The 21,411-nt window shown below is 40.5% G+C and overlaps 1 protein-coding gene across 2 annotated transcripts in view; it reads left to right on the top strand.

The window, feature by feature from the left end:
- The window catches only part of PEX7 (peroxisomal biogenesis factor 7), a 280,910-nt gene extending 259,707 nt beyond the window's left edge, over positions 1-21,203 (top strand). For both annotated transcript variants that reach the window (XM_077289287.1, XM_077289286.1), the window contains one exon: positions 20,835-21,203. In XM_077289287.1, the coding sequence (XP_077145402.1) occupies positions 20,835-20,903 (69 nt within the window). In that variant the 3' untranslated portion in view covers positions 20,904-21,203. The remainder of the gene's footprint in view (positions 1-20,834) is intronic.
- The last annotated feature ends 208 nt before the right edge of the window (positions 21,204-21,411 follow it).

Raw genomic sequence — 21,411 nt, 5'->3', positions numbered from 1 at the left:
AGAGCTATGAGCAGAGAAGGAGAAGGCAGAGCAATGAGCAGAGAAGGAGAAGGCAGAGCAAAGAGTAGAGAAGGAGAAGGCAGAGCAAAGAGTAGAGAAGGAGAAGGCAGAGCAAAGAGTAAAGAAGGAGAAGGCTGAGCCAAGGACGGAGCCGCAGGAGGCGGAGCCAAGAGCGGAGACTCTGGAGGCGGAGCCAAGAGCGGAGACGCTGGAGGCGGAGCCAAGAGCCAGAACCGCAGGAGGTAACGCCAAGAGCCAGAGAGTGCAGAACCACAGGTTGTGGCGAGGGAAGCTGAGAGGCACAGAACCACAGGTTGTGGCAGAACAGAGCAGAGAGATGCAGAGCCACTGATAGTGGCAAGCAGAGCAGAAAGATAAGGCGGAGGTACACACAGCAGAGTGGGAAATGACAAATTACAAAGAGGGAACAGGAATGGACATAGACCAGAGTTCAGACAGGAACGGACACGGATACACAAACAGAACACAGATGAAGGCCTGCAGTATTGCAGCCCTCAGAGACAGGAAACAGACACGACCTGGCAGCTCAGTAGCAAATGCTAACTGAGGGGAATAGTTTGCTCAGGCATCCTTCAATGGGTGAGGATGCCTTAAGTATCAGAGGCCTCAAGACTATTGGCCAGGAACACCCCAGGGAGGTGCACACAGTCTCAATAAGAATCCGGAGTGGCTGGCGCCGCCCCCCTATGCACACAGCCAGGAAGTTGTCACGGGGAGACTAGGAGAGCGAGAGCTAACAACCCGGGCCCCTGCAATTTCCCTCAGACTAGGGAAATCCTGACTGACCCTCTACCTGGAGTTTACACTGATGGTGTGCATGTCCAGGCCTCGAACCTCACCCTGTCTCCTCTTTCAACCCTAGGCTGAAACCTCCTCCCACCACCCAGTGAAGAGGTAATAAACCAATACCCACAGTTAGCACAGACAAGGATAAAGGAAAATATACACCACGCCGCAGACACTCAGGAATGCACTATAAATGTGCAGGGCAAAATAAATACAAATATAGGAAGGAGTAAATAAGACTAAGGAAAATACACCACCAGCAACGAATCTCCAACAACCAGCTCTCCACTCCAGACCGAGATAACAACGCACAAGACAGAAGCTATAATCGGCGACGCCCAATGATCAGGAGAACTATTTAAAGGCAATGGGCATGGCCCAGCTTCCAATCCGAGGATCAGGTAAATTAACCCCGGAACAGCTAGATAAAATCTAGCCGATGCCAATGAGCAAATAGTGGTCAAAAGCGGAATTACCGCTGTCTGTCGAACGACCTGGTCTGAACAGCGTCCGACATGACAGAAGTGTACACAGAGCAAGCCGCCATGAAGCACATGGCATGGAGCCGGCAGCAGACAGATCTCACAGCATGGCACTGGGTGAGTGAGTTGATGTGACAGGCAGGTGGGGAACGGAAGGCCATGCAGTGATGCCGGCAGGGTTGTTACAGTAAAAAGTTAACCTCCGGTCACTGGTCCCATCAACCTACGCCTGCTGCCGCGAATAACAGCAAGAGCAGTCTGCGACTGATGGGAGTAGTCATCAGCTGGCTCCTGCACTCTAGTAATAAAAAAAAAAACGGTGCGTTTCCTTGTAGTTTGATAACGAACCAGGCAAATCTAATCCGTGGGCTTGATGTCCGGACAATACAAAGGTGACATCAACCCCACAAATATTACCCCTGCTATAGGGGAAGTTGGAAGAGTCGGGCAAAGTGCCAGAATTGGTGCATCTAATAAATGTTCCTTTTGTGGGCAGCTGTGGACTTATTTTTAGGCTGGGGGGTGCAATATCCATGGCCCCTTGCCAGCCCCAGCTATCTGCTTTAGCAAGGCTGGTTGTCAAAAATTGGGACCCTACGCCTGATTTTGTAATTATTTATTTAAATAATTAAAAAAAAAAACAGATTGGGGACTCTCTCTATTCTTGATAACCAACCTTGTTAAAGCTGACAGCTAAGGGTGCAGCCCCTAGCTTTCAATTTTGCTTGGCTGGTTATCAAAAATACAGGGGAACCCACGCCCATTTTTTTAAATTATTTATTTAGAACACTGGCATCGGCTGATGAATACTGCCATCAACCACCGCCTGCTCTCACTATTTTTAGTGTCAGCAGGCATCGGCTGATGGGAGCAGTCGTACTTTTTACCTCTGATCAAAGCTTCAGGCTCACGCTGTCATTTGCCAGCTTGGGAGCTGCGGCTGTCTGACTGGCGGTAATGATTTTACTGCCGATCAGATGCAGAGTTTGCTGCGCTGTCATCTACGTGACGACGTGGTAAACACTGGATGTTCGGGCCCCCTGTTCAAGTGTCATTTTAACTGATCGGCCAAACCCGCCGGACCCGAACATCCAGGGGGGTCCGACCATGTCTATAAATGATCTTTATATAAGCAAGTGAGTGGGTCTGAGAAAATCAATTTTGGATTTATTACATTTACTCTATTCATCTAAAGCAGCAAGTATGGTGAGGAAATGTACTTTGTTCTGGTTTTATGGATGTCATAAATCCACATTCCCATTGAGGCGGCTTTATAAGACAAACCTGTATACCTGTTGCCTGCATGCCTGCAGCAGTGTGTAAAAGCATGCAGTCATCATCAAGATAGAATAATGAAGAGGTAATCTGAGTATCTAATGGTGAAAGAAGGCCTAAGATTTTAGTAGTGCCCATTTTAATTTGAGGGACAGCTGGAGTCCACAAGACTAAATGCATTTCTATGTATTCCTTAACAATGCAGCTACATCAATCAGCTGGACTACAACTAGAGTCTGTGAACTAGATCACTTCTCCATTATTCTAGGGGTTCGTCTGTAGTCCAGGCGTTGTCTTATTCTATGATCAGTTTATTCTAATGGTGGTGCTATGCTACAGTAGCTAATGGTCCTGATTGTAATGTTCTAATATACAGCCAAATGGAGAAGCAGTATATAAAGTACCATGAATGAGATCAAGTCCCTTCAATACAAAGCATTAACATCCTCTCCTAGTGCACAGAGCCATTTGACAAATCTATGAATAAGTTACTCGCAACAGTTCTAAACATTATTATGCTTTTTTTTTTTCAAGGGACTCTTGTAGCAAAAAGCGATATTCAAAGGCAACAACCCATTTAATTTAGGTAGTTTAAAGGGAGTCTGTCATCAGGCTTTTTTGAACTCTGAAATGCGGCTTTAAATAATGACAGCGACATCAAGGAGCATCGCACAGGGAGTGAGCTCCCTGTGTGCTTCCATCGGCACAACGCGATGAGATTGCGTTGTGCTGATGGTCTCCATGGTGACTCCCGGCAGCAAGATGGCCGCCGGGCCCTTCATTGTTCTACAGGGAAGATGGCTTGTCAGCACGTGCTAAGAGCAGCAGCTGACACGCCTCATTCTCTGCCTGTGAGACGTTACTCCAATGCTCTGCAGTGCAAAAGCTGTAAATGTAAGATGATGTCCCATCCTGGGACAATGTAAAAAAAAAAGTTATTAAAAAGTGTATAGATATATATTTTTTTAAATTCCCAAATATAGAAAAAAATATGAATCCAATAAATACATTTATTTATGTAAAAAAAGTACACGTTTGGTATCGCTGCATCCAGAACGACCCGACCTGTAAAACTGTCCCACTATTATCCCCTTCAGTAAACACCGTAAAAATATAAATAAAAAACTAGACAAAAAACAGTGCTTAATCCTCATACCGACTAACAAAAAGTGCAATTAAACGCGATCAAAAAGACAAATGTAAATAAAAATGGTACTGCTGAAAACGTCATCTTGTCCTGCAAAAAAACAAACCGCCATAAAGCTCTGTCAGCAGAAAAATAAAAAGTTATAACTCAGAATAAAGCGATGCAAAAATATATTTTTTTTCTTTAAAATATTTTTTATTGTGTAAAAGAACCAAAACATAAAAATTATAACAATATAAATGGGGTATCAGAGTAATCGTAATGACCTGAAGAATAACGCTGTTTTATCAATTCTACCACACTCGGAAGAGTATATTTAAAAAAAAAAAACAATTCCTGAATTGCTGTTTTGTTTATTCATACTACCTCCTAAAAATCGGAATAGAAAGCGATCAAAAAGTCATGTGCCTGAAAATGGTACCAATAAAAACATCAACTCATCCCATAAAAAACAAGCCATTATATGACTCTGCTGGTTGAAATATGGAAAAATTATAGTTGTCTAGATATGGCAATGCAAAAACTAGTTTTTGCAATAAAAAAAAGTCTTTTAGTGTGTGACAGCAGCCAAATATAAAAACCCGATATAAAATCTGGTATGGCTGTAATCACACCGACCCGAAGAATAAAGTAGTCTAATCATTTATACCACTCTAAGAATGACATAAAATAAAGAAAACCAATTCTGTTGTTGATTTTTTTCATTCAGACTCCCAAAGATCGCAGTAAGGCTCGGTTCACATTTATCCTGCACTGTGCGCTGAGCGCTTACACCTGGATTTCCATGTAAATCCCTGAAATGCGGGATTCAGACGGAACCTCCAGTGGAAGATTTCCTATAATGAGGCAGATGGAGGCACTGTGTATGACACCGGACCTGTAATCGGGCATTGTCTGGCTTTTTACACGTGCATAAAAGCGCAATCCTTCACAGGTTTGTGCACTTCTGAAAAGCTCAACGATGAGCAGAGGTCAGACTGAGTCCAGAGTAACTCTGCTGCCTTATTATAGTGAATAGATCCTTTGGGGATTCTCCTTTTCTAGCACTTAAGTGCTCTGTATAAGAGGTCTGCAAAGTATTCTAGGAAAATCTGCACTCTAGGAGACAAATAGCCGTCGTCCCTTCAGAATCTTGCCGCCTGGCTAAGTAGTATTCTATAGCCACATATGGGGTGTTTCTACATTCAGCAGAAATTGTGGTACAAACTTTGGGGCCATTTTTACCCATGTCCCAGTATGAAAATGTAAAATTTGGGGCTAACACACAATCTTGGTGATAAAAATGTTCAGTGCCTTGCAAAAGTATTCGGCCCCCTGGAACTTTTCAACTTTTTCCCACATATGCTTCAAACATAAAGATACCAAATGTAAATTTTTGGTGAAGAATCAACAACAAGTGTATGTATTGTATTGGTTATTTTAAATTTTTGTGGAAATTCAAAAACTGTGCAATATTATTCTTCCCCTTTACTTTCAGTGCAGCAAACTCACTCCAGAAGTTCATTGTGGATCTCTGAATGATCCAATGTTGTCCTAAATGTCTAATGATGATAAATATAATCCACCTGTGTGTAATCAAGTCTCCATATCAAGTCTCACCTGCTCTTTGATAGTCTCAGGGTTCTGTTTGAAGCACAGAGGGCATCATAAAGACCAAGGAACACAACAGGCAGGTCCGTGATACTGTTGTGGAGGAGTTTAAAGCCGGATTTAGATACAAAATGATTTCCAAAACTTTAAACATCCCAAGGAGCACTGTGCTAGCGAACATATTGAAATGGAAGGAGTATCATACCACTGCAAATCTACCAAATCCCGGGCGTCCCTCTAAACTTTCATCTCAAACAAGGAGAAGACTGATCAGAGATGCAGCCAAGAGGCCCATGATCACTCTGGATGAACTGCAGAGATCTACAGCTGAGGTGGCACAGTCTGTCCATAGGACAACAATCAGTCATATACTGCACTAATCTGGCCTTTATGGAAGAGTGGCAAGAAGAAAGTCATTTCTCAAAGATATCCATAAAAAGTTTTGTTTAAAGTTTGCAACAAGCCACCTGGGAGACACACCAAGCATGTGGAAGAAGGTGCTCTGGTCAGATGAAACCTAAATCGAACTTTTTGGCAACAATTCCAAATGATATGTTTGGTGTCAAGGCAACACAGCTCATCACCCTGAACACACCATCCCCACTGTCAAACATGGTGGTGGCAGTATCATGGTTTGGGCCTGCTCTTCTTCAGCAGGGACAGGGAAGATGGTTAAAATTGATGGGAAGATGGATGGAGCCAAATACAGGACCATTCTTGAAGAAAACCTGTTGGAGTCTGCAAAAGACCTGAGACTGGGACGGAGATTTGTTTTCCAACAAGACAATGATCCCAAACATAAAGCAAAATCTACAATGGAATGGTTCACAAATAAACGTATCCAAGTGTTAAAATGGCCAAATCAAAGTCCAGACATCAATCCAATAGAGAATCTGTGGAAAGAGCTGAAAACTGCTGTTCACAAACAATCTCCATCAAACCTCACTGAGCTCGAGCTGTTTGCCAAGGAAGAATGGGCAAGAATTTCAGTCTCTCGATGTACAAAACTGATAGAGACATACCCCAAGCGACTTGCAGCTGTAATCGCAGCAAAAGGTGGCGCAACAAAGTATTAAGTTAAAGGGACCAAATAATATTGCACGCCCCACTTTTCAATTTTTGAATTTCCTCAAAAATTTAAAATAACCAATAAATTTCATTCAACTTCACAATTATGTTCCACTTGTTGTTGATTCTCTACCAAAAATTTACATTTTGTATCTTTATATTTGAAGCATGATATGTGGGAAAAGGTTGAAAAGTTCCAGGGGGCCGAATACTTTCGCAAGGCACTGTAAATTATTTTTTTTCACTGCTCAGTGAAATAAAATTCTGTGACCCATCTGTGGTGTTAATATAATCACTGCACCCCTAGATTAATTCACTGAGAGGTTTAGTTTTTAAAATGGGGTCAGTTATGGGTGGTCCTACTGTTCTGGCACTTCAGGGGCTTTCCTAGTGGGTCATAGCACCTTCAAACCACTGCAGAAAAATATGCACTGTAATATGGCGCTCCTTCCTTTCTGAGCTTTGCACTGTACCTCTAAAGTAGTATTCGACTACTCAGGAGAAATTGCACAGCAAATTTTGGCTTCCATTTTTTTTCCCTTGTGAAAATACAAAATTTGGGGTAAAAAAATAACATTTTTGTGGGAAAAATTGATTTTTTTATTTTCACGGCTCAGCGTTATAAACTTCTGTGAAGCACCTGGGGGTTCAAGCTGCTCAATACACATCGAGATGATGGTTCTAGTTTCTAAAATGGTGACAGTTGTTGGGGGGGGTTTCCACTGTTTAGGCACATTAGGGGCCCTCCAAACATTTCATGGCGTCCACAAATTATGCCAGCAAACTTTACATTTAAAAAGTGAAATAGCGCTCCTTCCCGAGCTCTGCTGTGCACCCAAACAGTGGTTTTTCCCCACATATGCGGTATCAGCATGCTCAGGAGAAATTGCACAACAGATTGCATGGCCCATTTTCTCCTGTAACATTCGCAAAAATAACAAAAAAAAGTCTAAAGAAAAACATTTTGTGAAAAAAAGTTAAATGTTTCTTCTTTCCTTCCACATTCCATTAAATCCTGTTATGCATCTGGAGGGTTGATAAAGTTCTTGAATGTGGTTTTGAGAACCCTGAGGGGTACAGTTTTTAGAATGGTGTCAGTTTTAGGTATTTTCTGTCATATAGACCCCTCAAAGTCACTTCAAATGTTGTGTGGTCCCTAAAATAAAATAGTTTTGTAAATTTTGTTGTAAAAATGAGATCGCTGGTTAACTTTTAACCCTTATAACTTCTTTACAACAACAAAAAGTTTCCAAAATAGATGTGGGAAACATTATTTAGTAATTATTTTGTGTGACATGACTGATTTAAGGGCACACAAATTAAAAGTTTGAAAATTGCTAAATTTTCTAAATTTTCGCCAAATTTCTAATTTTTTCACAAATAATCGTAAGTTATATCAAATAATTGTTATCATGAAGTACAATAAGTCCCGAAAAAACAGAATAAGTGGGATCCATTGAAGTGTTTGAGTTATGACTTCATAATGTGACAGTGGTCAGAATTGAAAAAAAATTGGCCTGGTCAGGAAAGTGAAAACAGGCTTCAGGGTGAAGGGGTTAAAGAGTACCTCCTCTAACTCCCCTTATTAAAATAACCAGCAAAAGAAGTTTTAAATCCCTGTGTATTATAATAGTACCCAGGCTGAAGAATAGAATACAAATTTAACATTACAATATCTGTCCAATTTAGGAATAGGAAGTCAGTTTTGTAGCCTTCACATATTTAAAAAATACACATACATGTGTCTACTTAATATATGTATAAAAATGTGGATAATAGCCTGAGACTAAGCTTCCTTTCTGCTTGCAGTTCTATTGGTGGATATATCCAGCAAGGGCTTGAACTTTAGTAAATGTTATGGTTGATTTTCTTCATGTTTAATTTATAGGTATAAAGTTGGCAGACTTTGAGTGGCTAGCTTACATGCTTACTATGGTATGCATCACTACACTTGCTATGTGGATTTTTGTCTTCCTCATAAGCATTCAGAAGGAAACCATTCTCTAAATTATATATTTTTAACCTTGACTTCTACACCAATGCCTATGTCAAGTTCACTGGCCATCCTTGTTTGAAAAGAAATCTGTAGACTTCCCAATTTGTACAGTATTCAAGCTTTTTATGCATAGTTAAGGAATGCTAGACAATGAAATGACCTCAAAAAATTATAAACCATTCCAAATAGTTTATTAACCTATTATCAGAATGGATTAGGTTTAGCATTCATAATTTATTTCATGATTATTTTGAGCTGTTGAGTAGAATATGATAACTATAAATATCCAGGTAACGTCTTTATGTTTTTCCTTTATGTTTCCTTTATGTTTGTACTTGGTGAGATGGGAAATCTTGTTCTGTTCTCTTTTGTTTGTGTTTATTATTATATATACAATATTATCCAGTCAAATTGAAAGTATAAACAAACAACGATATTGCTCTGAACCATGACCATCAGTCCTCAAACCATGCTAATTTGTATTTATGGGCCTGCACATTTCGGCTGGAATCACACCAGTATATGGCATCCAATGCGATATGCCAATGACACTCACCTCCAGCTCTGCTGTGAGCCGAGTGTCCATGCTCTGTGCTCCGATCCTCTCGCATGAGACAATAGCAGCATAGGTGCGGAGTGATTTCTCCGTCTCTTCCGTGGTTTGACTCTGCGTATATCGTGCTTCTTTTTGAGCCACTCCTTTGTTGCCTTGGCTGTATGTTTTGGGTCATTGTCTTGCTGGAAGACCCAGCCACGACCCGTTTTTAATGTCCTGGCAGAGGGAAGGAGGTTGTCACTCAGGATTTTACGGTACATGGCTCCATCCAATCTCCCATTGTTGCGGTGAAATAGTCCTGTGTCCTTATCAGAGAAACACACTTAAAACATAAAGTTTACAGCTTCATGCTTGACAGTGGGGATGGTGTTCTTTGGGTCATAGGCAGCATTTCTCTTCCTCCAAACACGGCAAGTTGAGTTAATGCCAAAGAGCTCAATTTTTATCTCACCTGACAACAGTACCTTCTCCCAATGACTCGCAGAATCATCCAGGTGTTCATTGTAATAAGCGTGGTGTGCTTTATCCAATAGATAATTTATCGACTGGATAAAAATTAACCTTTATTAGGTATATTTAAAAGCCAATAATTGGCAAATTTGTTAAAGACCAAAAAATAAATAAACAGTTAGAACCCTATTGTGATATGTGCCCTATTACCTTCACAGAAATGGGGAAACAAACCAAGACAAATGACATATAACAAATACAAACAACACTGCCAGTATTTGAAGTAGCTTCCAATCCACAACCATTTACTTGGGCTCACACAATGCGGGCCAATAGTTATACACCTCAGAAAAGGCACTGGTATATAGAAACCACCCAAGCCACAACATTCAGTTTTTTGCCCTTGATCCTGCGCTCAGGATAACTTCTGGACAACAACAATGTGTATACTGTGTGTCCCGTATATTTTACAAGACACCAAAATGCAACCACTATACTTGGACAGTTATAAGAATAGATACTATACGTTGGATTGGAGCACTGTCAGTGCAGATTAGCAGCACATATATTAGGCGTTTACAAGATGCCCCTCACATATGATTGCCCATCCATAAATCTATGGGATACATTATTTCTCATTTACACCTTTCATGAGTGTTCCCTAATGGGTTCAAATAGTGGCATCTTCAAGGGTTAATGATGGTGGAATGTTATGAGAATGCTGCGAAGCATGAGATCATGTGTATTAACAAACCCATATGCTAGGGTGGATCTCACCGCATGTTCATCTCCATTATCCCAGCTATTCGTCTAGCCGCCGTCCACCTCATGTCCGACCCAGGTATGAAGATTAAGTGCTGCAAGAAGCGTCTCCCGACGCGTTTCTTCCTTATGGATTCATCTGGGGAGAATGCTGCTGCCATTACGGGTCTCCCCTTTCTGTGATATTTATAGATTTAGCTCAGTGCCGCGCTCAATAAGCTCCGCCCCTTGGCGTGTGACGCGTGCTCTGGGCTTACCCCTGTATTGCCGGACAGCTTGGGACGCTCGCCTGCTTCATTGGGCGCTAGGAATCCCCGCACAGCGGCGCATGCGCGCCACCGTACCGGTGCCAAGCCCAGCCCAAAATGTGTGAGCTGACTCCTGCCGGACATTATTAAAAGAACAATCGGACAAAAGTGCACATGTTAATGCTATTATGTCCCCTAAGAGTGCCTATTCATACTACAGCCCACATTATATTCATTATTCATTGTGCTGCGTATGTGATTGACACTCTTAGAAACAGGAAGATTAGTATGAACACTACTCCTGTTCACCAATTGGCATGATTCATAGATCTCTCAGCATGTATCCATGACAACCATTACGGAGAACACAGGTGAGTTGCCTCCCTACAAAGGTGAAATACCCTATTTATTAATGGAGAGCAAGCAAGCAAGGACGAGAGAAATGGAAAAATACTGTTATAGACAAAAAATGCCCTACCTGAATGAAGCGGCAAGAGTATAAAGAAAAAAGAAAGAAGAAAAAATTGTAGGGAAGGAATTCACATACGCGGGACACCACCTACCATCACCTCAAACGTGGGAAAGGGTGACCCTGTGGATGCCCTACTCTGATATACCTACTCTCCTTACCCTACCTATCGCGGAGGTTGGCACCCCCACTCAACGTAGACTGTCCCAAAATACCTTTCCCTGTAGAGCCCTCTTGCCTACAAAGAATAGCTAGAAAAGAGAAAGCCTGTCTATGAAAGTTATTTTAAAATATCTTGAAAGGGCTGGTCCAAAATAATATAGATTGTAAATTATCCTATCAAAGTGACCCTACCTGCCGCGGGGGTTGGCACCCTAAAGATTTTTGGATATGGCGCCCCCACTCAACGGTGGCTGGCCCTAATAATAGACCCTACCGGACATAACACCATATATGTATTAGGCTTTTGTTCTGGAGACAACGCAACATAGTTTAGCAAAAAGCAGCTGTATGATTGTATCTCATTCAGCCCCAGTGGTTGTACTGTTCTCAACATGAATATCCATCTTGTCTCCTTTTGGAGTATTTGTTTGTCCCAATCGCCCGCTCTTTGTGGAGGCACTATCCTGTCAATCCCCATGAAATAAATTTTACTTGGGTTGCCCTGATAAACCAAATTTATGTGGGTTGCCACTGGGGTTTCTCTCTTGTTCGCAATGTCACGGAGGTGCTCGCCAACCCTCTTGCGAAACTCCCTCTTAGTCTTGCCCACGTACTCAAGGCCGCATTCACATGTGGCCTTGTAAACGACCCCTTTAGTGCGGCAGTTGATAAAGTGCCGAATTATGTACATGGTGCCTGTGACATTGCTGACAAAACTTTTAGAAGGTCTAATGGAGGCACAGCTTTTACAGTTGCCACATCTATAACAGCCCTTAACCTGGTTTGTTATTAGACCAGAGCTGTTTCCAGAGTCAAAATGGCTGCGAACCAGTCTGTCTCGTAGGGATTTACCCTTTTTATAGGTTATCTGAGGTACCAATGGAACATATTTCTTTATGTCCCTATCCATCTGTTAAAACCCTGCTGTTCTGTTAGGTCAAAAATGACCGTTTTTGAAATTCTATAATGTTATAAAAATTCAGCGTGTGATTCTGAGACTTGAGGCTCCCTGACTTTTCGTCATTAGGGGGGTACTCTCTGTGGGAATTTTTTTTTTTTTTAATTTTTGTTTACTTTATTTGGTACAATTTTTTTTACACTTGTACTGTTCGGTCAAAAATGACCGATAGGCCTTTATTCAGCTCTCCAGACAATTTTTGACAAAAATAAAGGTGCTATCACCTCATTTTGAACTATATATTGCATCTACTACTATTTATCAATGTATCTGACTACTTTTGGTCAGAACAGATTTACACATACCAACATTTTCAAGTTGCGATACAGCCGACGGATTCGCTTCCAGTATAGCTATGCGCAATTTATTTCACTGGTTTTTATTTACCCTGCTGTTCATATAGATCTAGTTCCATTCAGTTGTCAACATTTCATATTGTAAATCATGATTTTCTGATTTTCCATGTGTTTGCTGGTTGTACAGTATTACACTGTACATAAATGTTAATTTATTTGATTCAAAAAATAAAAGTTTTTGATTTAATTTTTCATCTGATTATTGAAAACCATGTTCACATACAGTAAAACAATGCAACAGGTAATCAAATAACACTTGAATTAGGTACAAATCACAACTTTGTTAGGTCCGGTCAAAAATGACCGGGAACAGTATAAGTGTATAAAAAACAACGTTTTTTGCCATTTTATAGAGAAAAAAGCTTTTTTTTTTTTTTTTTTGCCTTTGAAAAAAGTATATCTATATAATGTTTGATATTATTACTTATAGTTAACATTTAGATCAAGATTTTTTTTTTATCTGCAAAAATAATCAATTTTTACAAAAATCGAAAAAATACCATGTTCCCTTTTGGATATAAAAAAAATATAAAACAAGCTTTGTATTTATTTTTTTTTCTGGTATTTGAACAACCATCTTCACAAGCAATATAATAGTGCAAAAACTGTTTAAAAAAACCACTTAGATTAGCTAAAAATGATTATTTTATAAGGACGGTCAAAAATGACCGGGAACAGTACAAGTGTATGTGAAATCTAAACAGAACAGCAGGGTTAAATCGGCCAATGTCTTTGGAAGATTTCTCTGATACACTTAGCTCCATTAGAATATCTTGTAATGAAGCATATAATGTTCTCCTCCTCCGACTTTGGCTTAGGTGTCAATAACTCTTTCCTTTCTTTTTTCAGGGATTCTTTATAAGCTCTATTCTGTACCCCCTCTGGATAACCCCTTTCCAAGAACCGATTTCTTAGGTCCTTGGCTTGTTCTTGGAATGTAACCATATTGGAACAATTTCTGCGCACTCTGAGATATTGTCCTTTGGGGATACCTCTTTTTAGAGGAGCAGGGTGACTGGTTTCCCACCTGAGGAGAGAGTTAGTGGCTATATCTTTTCTGTGTGTCCTTGTAATCAATTCACCATTGGAACGTTTTTCAATACGTATATCCAAGAATGCCAGGTGTTCATTGGCAAACTTCAGATGGGCCTGCACATGTGCCTTCTTGATCAGGGAGACATTGCGGGCACTACAGGATTTAAAACCTTTACGGCGTAATGTGTTACCAATGGTTTCCTTGGTGACTGTGGTCCCATTTGCCTTGAGTTCCCCCCATGTAGTTTTAGGCTGTTGTCTCGCCTTCCTCATGATCAAGGAATACCCCACAAGGTGAGATTTTGTATGGAGCCCCAGATCGATGTCGATTGACAGTCGTTTTGTATTTCTTCCATTTTCTTACTATTGCCCAAACAGTTATCTCCTTCTCACCCAGCGTCTTGCTTTTGGTTTTGTAGCCCATTCCAGCTTTGTGCAGGTCTATGATCTTGTTCCTGACATCCTTAGGAAGCTCTTTGGTCTTGTCCACGTTGTAGAGGTTAGAGTCTGACTGATTAATTGAGTCTGTGGGCAGGAGTCTTTTATAAAGGTTACTATGAAAGACAGCTGTCTTTAATGCAGTTAACGAGTTGATTAGGAGCGTCTAACTGATCTGTAGGAGACAGAACTCTTAATGATTGGTAGGGGATCAAATACTTATTTCTCACTACAAAATGCAAATAAATTTATTCAATGTGATTTTCTGGATTTTATTTTTGATATTCTATCTCTCATTGTTAAAATTAACCTACCCTTAAAATTATAGACTGTTCATGTCTTTGTCAGTGGGCAAACTCAGCAAGGGATCAAATACTTATTTCCCCTACTGTAAGTACTGTCGGTGGCTTTGTATGTTATGGTTAGTGTTTTGAACTTGAGTCTCTTAGCAATGGGGAGCCAGTGAAGGGATTGACAGAGATGAGAGGCCGGGGAACAATGGGGGATAGGTGGATTAATCAGGCTGCAGAGCTTAGGATAGATTGGAGGGGTGCAAGAAAGTTAGAGGGGAGGCCAAAGAGCAGGAGCTTGCGGTATTCGAGGCGGGAGATGATGAGGGCATGCACTAGCATTTTTGCAGATTCTTGGGTAAGGAATGTGCGGACCCTGGAAATATTTTTGAGTTTGAGTCAGCAGGAAGTGGAAAGGACTTGGATATGTGGTTTAAAGTAGAGATCAGAGTCAAGGGTTACCAAAAGGCAGAGTGATTTTTCAAGATTCATAACTGCAGCTTGTCAGGAACAAAGAGGGACGAGAAGGGTAGTGAGCAGCTATCTACTGTATAGAAATCAATAGACTGGAGACATGTGACTGGGATATTAAGAGTCAAAAGCCCCCAATACCTGTTTTTGCTTCAATAAATGTGATGTAAGAGGTAATATTTCTCCTCCTGGAGAGTGACATACCTGAAATGCCAGGATGAGGAGGCTTATCGGCCATGCAGTATTCCTCTGAGAAATTAAATATGCAAATTGTCTCTTCAAAGAATAAGAGGACTTGAACTCTAGTGCCACTTATTGGAACTAGTAATTCTAAAAGTCAGTATTGACCCTTTAAAGTACCTGGCCACATGACATAAGATAACAGCAAAACCAGAATCTCAATTGACAGATGTGTTTTGGGGTGTTGCCCCTACTCAGTGCAAAGCATTACATTTGATTTTGCTGTATGAGAGTCCTATGACTGCATTCTTAGCAGGAGTACTCATGCAGCCCCACATGAGGACACTGCCACCACCATGTTTCACTGCAGGCACAACACATTTTCAAAATTAATTTTTCTAAATGCATGGTGTCTGCTTTGAAATGTAGTGGTGGCATTGTCATTGTGTAGGGCTGCATGATTGCTGCTGGTGTCAGGGAGCTACATTTCATTGATGGTAGCATGAACTCACAGATGTACTACTCGATATTGAAAGAGAAGATGCTACCAATACTCCATGCCCTTGGTAGACATGCACTTTCCAACTTGACAATGATCCAAAACAACCATAAGTTTCATTTCTGAAGAACAGGGTGAAAGTGATTCCATTTCCAATTATGTCTCTTGGTCTGAACCCAACTGAAACACCTATGCGGACTTCTGTATAGACAAGTTGAGCATCACACTTCATCCAGCCTCTTAAAGAGGTTCTTTTTGAAGAATATAAAAAGATGTTGCAATATGCCGTCAATTTGTAGATTCCATGCCTAGAAGACTTATTGCTGTCCTTAAAAATCATGGATGTCAAAGAAATTAAATTGAATGCAATGACTTTCCATCAGTTTTAATGGCATTCTCAGAGGTGCTGACCACTTGTTGGCTGCTTTGCTTTCCCTCCGTCATTCAACTGGTCCCAATCCATTGTAGGGATTCACATTCTCAGGTAGGCATTAGAGTTCACACAGGCACCAGATTCTTGTGTCCAAAAAATGTGAGGTTTATTGAACTCTATAAACTTGCAAAGTTGTTTAAATGAAACTCAACCTTTTTCTTGCACATACGTAATAACAAAAATCACAGTCCTTTTTCAATGAAGGCAAAGCAATAACAAGGAGGACCTGAATTGCTGTCTGGGTGAGACCCTAACACTCCGTGTGCTCACTTTCACTGGTTAATCAGACACTGCTGAATTACTCCCAGTTTGGTCACACAAAACAGCTATTGTTTATTTATAGTAACCATTCATATTTGCAATTTAGTGCACATGACCTGTGCAGTCTCTTCTTAGAGAGATTCTGGCTGGTCTCTCTTTACCTCCAAAACAATCCACACTGTTCAGCTCCCCCCAGCTGACTGCCTCAAGTGAACTCATGACCTGGTTCTAGTCATATCTAGTCAGGTGCCTCTAATCATGCCCTTTAGGGCTACCTTTTAACACGGTCTTACCTGGCTTTCCTACACCATCTAAATTGGGTTAGGTCGGGTGATTGTGCAGCACATGTCACAGACATAGCACTCCATCCCTCTCCTTTTTGGTCACACAGCTTTTTAAACACCTGGAGGTTTCTTTTTAGGTCAGTGTTGTGTTTCAACACAAAACACAAATGAAGGTCCCGCTAAATACAAACCAGATGGGATGTCTTGTTGTTGCAGAATGCTGCGGTATCTATGCTGGGTAAGAGAGACTTGAATTTTTAATAAATAGTGTCTCCATCAAATCGCCATCAGACCTCCCCCTTCATGTTTCACAGTGGACACCACATATGTAGAAGTCATCTGCTCACCTTTTCTGCATCTTAAAAAAACATAGCAGTTGGTACCAAAAATCTCAAATTTTGACTAAAGGTACCTTCACACGAAACGACATCGCTAGCGATCCATGACGTTGCAGCGTCCTCGCTAGCGATATCGTTTCGTTTGACACGCAGCAGCGATCAGGATGCTGCTGTGATGTCGCTGGTCGCTGAATAAAGTCCAGAACTTTATTTGGTCGTCCGATTGCCGTGTATCGTTGTGTTTGAAAGCAAAAGCAACGATACCAGCGATATTTTACACTGGTAACCAGGGTAAACATCGGGTTACCAAGCGCAGGGCCGCGCTTAGTAACCCAATGTTTACCCTGGTTACCAGCGTAAAAGTAAAAAAAACAAACAGTACATACTCACCTGCGCGTCCCCCAGCGTCTGCTTCCTGACACTGACTGAGCGCCGGCCCTAAAGTGAAAGTGAAAGCACAGCGGTGACGTCACCGCTGTGCTGTTAGGGCCGGAGCTCAGTCAGTGTCAGGAAGCAGACACCGGGGGACGCGCAGGTGAGTATGTACTGTTTGTTTTTTTTAGTTTTACGCTGGTAACCAGGGTAAACATCGGGTTACTAAGCGCGGCCCTGCGCTTAGTAACCCGATGTTTACCCTGGTTACCCGGGGACCTCGGCATCGTTGGTCGCTGGAGAGCGGTCTGTGTGACAGCTCCCCAGCGATCAAACAGCGACGCTGCAGCGATCGGCATCATTGTCGCTATCGCTGCAGCGTCGCTTCGTGTGAAGGTACCTTAATGAGACCACAGTACAGAATTGTAATGATCTAGTGTCCAGTCCTTGTGCTGCTTGACCAAAATAAGTCTCTTCCTTGTGGTCCTCCATAGTAGCTCCTTTGCAGGATTTGGCCATAAAGGAAACTTGGTGTAGCATCTAAGAGTCTCTTTTGGACATTTGGTGTACAGAGGTGTCTGCTGCTTGATGTAAGTGCTTCATTTATGTGGGCTGCTATCTGAGGTCCTGTTAATTTTCGGTTTCTGAGTCTGGTAACTCAGATGAGTAATGAGGACCAAGAATTTCCTCTGCACTTTGCACTGACGAGGGGCAGTACCCGAAACAGTGTCTGCAAATTGAGATTCTGGTTTGGCTTTTATCCTAAGTCATGTGACAAAGCTTGTGAAAGGGTCAACATTGATTGTTAGGATTGCTACTTCCAATAGGTGGCACTAAAGTTCTAGTCCTTTTCCTCTCTGAAGAGACAATTTGCATATTTCTCAGAGGAGCATTGCAGCTTTAAGTCTCCTTATCTCAACATGCTTAACATATCACTCTCCGCAAGGAGAAACTATACTTCTTGGATCCTCTGCAGCAAAGGAAATTCTTGGTCTTCATTTCTTAGGTAGATCCTCATGAGAGTCAGTTTAATCATAGCGATTGATGGTTTTAATTTTATGGATTGACTGACCTTAATGTTAATGATGGACTGTTTTTCTTTTTACTTAATTGATTGGTTCTTGGCATATTCTGGCTTAGAGCAGTTGTGGAATAAGGCTCGGCACTTTATGGAATTGTGTACCAACACTGCCTCTGTAAAACACACCTGATGGTCATAAACACTTTCTGAAGGCTTATGATTTCACAAATGAACACTTGACGAGGCATACATGTTCAATGGAAGCCATGCTAGGTGACTGATAAAGCTGCCAAAGGTGTGTAAAAGAATGATACTTTAAGGAATTTAAAGTTTAACACATATGCAGGTTTGTTTCACACGTTTCTTTACGCTTCGGTTCTATGTGTGTTTTTGGTGAGTGGTTTTGCTGCCTTCAGTATGAATCTAAGAATCTATGAATGTGAACATTGTAATAAAAACATAGAAAACCTTTGCATGAATAGATGTGCCCAAACCTTTGGTCGATACTGTATAAACACTTTCCTGGGCCCTGGATTAGAAGCCATAGCTATGGTATGAAGTGTATATTTCTATTTCTTACTGTATGTGTTCAGCGTTCCTAATTATGGTCAGTGCATTTTTTATTGGACACTCAGATGCTGTTAGAAGTTGTAGTAGAATTTCAAAATAGCAAATAATGGAAATCATTTGTTCAAAAAATAGCACAGGCATTAAACATGCTGTTGCTTCTAGAAGTCAGTGAGATCACTGTGTTCCTTCTATATGGAGAAATCACTTGTGGAATCTTAAGTGTTTGTTGTGAGCAGTGGCTCTACGTTGCAATAATTTCAATAAATAAGCCATACAATAAGAAGTTCATAACAGGGTTTTTGAAACAACTCCTTTAAGGCTATACCCTTTGTATAGCTAGATCTTCTTTCTTACTTAGACAACGTTGGTCCTTTGTGTGACATGATTTTTGAGTCCCAAGCTAGTGTATATTTTATATTAGAGACTGTGTGTTTTCTTGATGTGTGTTGGTAATACACCGTTATTAAACCAAGAAATTGCATAACTCTTCAAATGTTTTCTCTTTTAAACATGACCTTTTAAAAATGTCTTAATCATTTCTTTTGTATTCTGGTCATAATAAAGCTTATTAACACTGGGTGATAACCACGAGCGTGACACAAACAGCATGAACATCATTATGTCAATACTATGCATTGTGAGCTTTATTGTATTTCCATCAGCCTAAATACTAAGGCTGAGAAGAAGTCAATTGTCAATATATCTTCTTCTCCCTTGACTCAATTTCATATTCCATTGGTCTGGTAATCTTACTAGATCTGCAAATGTATTTACTCTTCAATTCCAATTGATATTGTAGGTATATTATTTTGAAACAGGATATTCTACAGTTTTTAGACTGACTTTTCAAGATTTATTATTTGTCGGGTTTATTTCATGGTTATTCCACAAAATATTGATTTCTGAACTCTTCCTGAGTTAAAACATTAGTATTGTTGTTTCTAAATGATTATGAACTTGTGTTTTATTTTTTTTTTTTTTTGCATTATTTGAGGTCTGCAAGCAATGCATTTTTTGTTATTTTGACCATTTCTCATTTTCAGAAAATAACTACAAAATTTATTGCTTGGAACTTCGGAGAGATGTTGTCAATAGTTTATAGAATAAAATAACAATTTACATTTTACTTAAAAATATACCTATAAAGAGAAAAATCAGACAAACTGAAAAATTTCCAGTGGTCTCTTAATTTTTGCCAGAGCTGTATGTGGTTCCCCCATTTTGTCCTGGTATGTGTGGCTTCCCCCATCCTGTCCTGGTATGTGAGGCTCCCCTGTCCTGTCCTGCTATGTGTAGCTCCCGCCCGTCCTGTCCTGGTATGTGTGGCTCCCCCTGTTGTATGCATGGCTCCCCCGGTCCCGCATGGCTCAATCCTCCCGTCCCATCGTTGTATGCATGGCTCACACCCCCCATCCTACTCACTGCTGTCGCTGCATCTCTGTTGTCCCGGCGTGGCAGCTCTCCTGTGCTCAGCGGCCACTTGGTACCGCTCATTAAGGTAATGAATATGCGCTCCACGCCTATGGGAGTGGAGACGCGTGCATATTCATTACCTTAATGAGCGGTACTACGTGACCGCTCAGCACAGGAAGAGCTTCCAGTGTCGGGACGGAGATGCAGCAACGGCGCTAGGAGGGTGAGTATGATGTCTTCTGTTAGCCGGCTCCTGCCTCTGCTCTGCCAGTCCGACTCCCCCGCCAGATTTCTGGACAATGACTTGTGTATAAGCCAAGGGGGGGCGTTTTTAGCACAAAACAAGTGCTGAAAATCTCAACTTCTACACGAGTATATACAGTAGTTGAAATATATTAGATATATTTCCTTAAATATGAAGCTTAATCCTAGTTTCACTTTGCATATATTGGTCAATGAGTCAAGATGGTTATAGTGATATGTTTGTTTTGTTATTCTGAAAACACCAAAAAATATATAATGTTATTTATCCTGTAAGACCGTAGTCCTTGATATGGCTGGAACTGTTGGGACTAGTCTTAAGACTTGTTTATTTGATGTTATGTTAACTGTGTTATTCTTCAATAAAACGAGTTAAAATAAAAAAGAATCAGACTATGATGGACTAGTCAGACCTGTAGCCAATTGCCAGAGAGAAAAGGGGTAATGGACCTAAAAGAAAACTCAGCAATACCGCTTTCAGTTACAATTCTCTTCCTTCTTGGATGCACTTCTTTTTTTGAGTAACAAACATGGCAAATGGGCCTTACTGTGTGACTATTAGATTTTCAAGGGGGGGTGCATTTTATTTTTTTCTGACATATCGGATTGTTATTAGGAAGCCTTTTTCTTTTTATCTTACAGGTAGCAGACTGTGCGTGGGATGAAACTGTGAAAGTATATGCCCCATTTTCCCTAACAGTACCTCAATGATATTCGTTTGTCTACAAAAGAGAAGAGAAAATTTCTCAGCGACTTATAATTATCATTCAAATGTGACCTTATTTCTGCCATTATTATATTTTCTACTTGTGATTTGTTAAACTATGATTATTGATCTACAGAAAGCATTTAGTGCTTCAAAGTCATGTGTAATAGGCAGTACAACTAAAAGGTGGATATTTTGTAAGTAAATGCTATTTTGTACTGAATTGCTTGTTAATATTCATGTAAAAGGTCTAAGAATTTGACAACTTTTGTTGATTTATAATGAAACCATTTTCTTTCTGCAGAGCATTGTGTTTGTAATCTATCCTGTAAAACCATTAAGAGTAAAAAGAAAATTTTTTCAACAAGTTAGAAAAGCAATTAAGTTGAGCAAAAATACTTTAGATAGCAGCAACTAGATTCCCTTTAATTGAACTTGAAAATGAGATATTCTGTGAGGACATTCTGAAGCAAAATAAGAGTTAAATTTAAAATTACACTATGTTCATACAAT

Source organism: Ranitomeya variabilis, chromosome 2, assembly GCF_051348905.1.
Source record: "Ranitomeya variabilis isolate aRanVar5 chromosome 2, aRanVar5.hap1, whole genome shotgun sequence".
Lineage (NCBI taxonomy): Eukaryota > Metazoa > Chordata > Amphibia > Anura > Dendrobatidae > Ranitomeya > Ranitomeya variabilis.
Note: the sequence above shows the minus strand (reverse complement) of the source record. Positions and strands in the feature narration are given on the sequence as shown.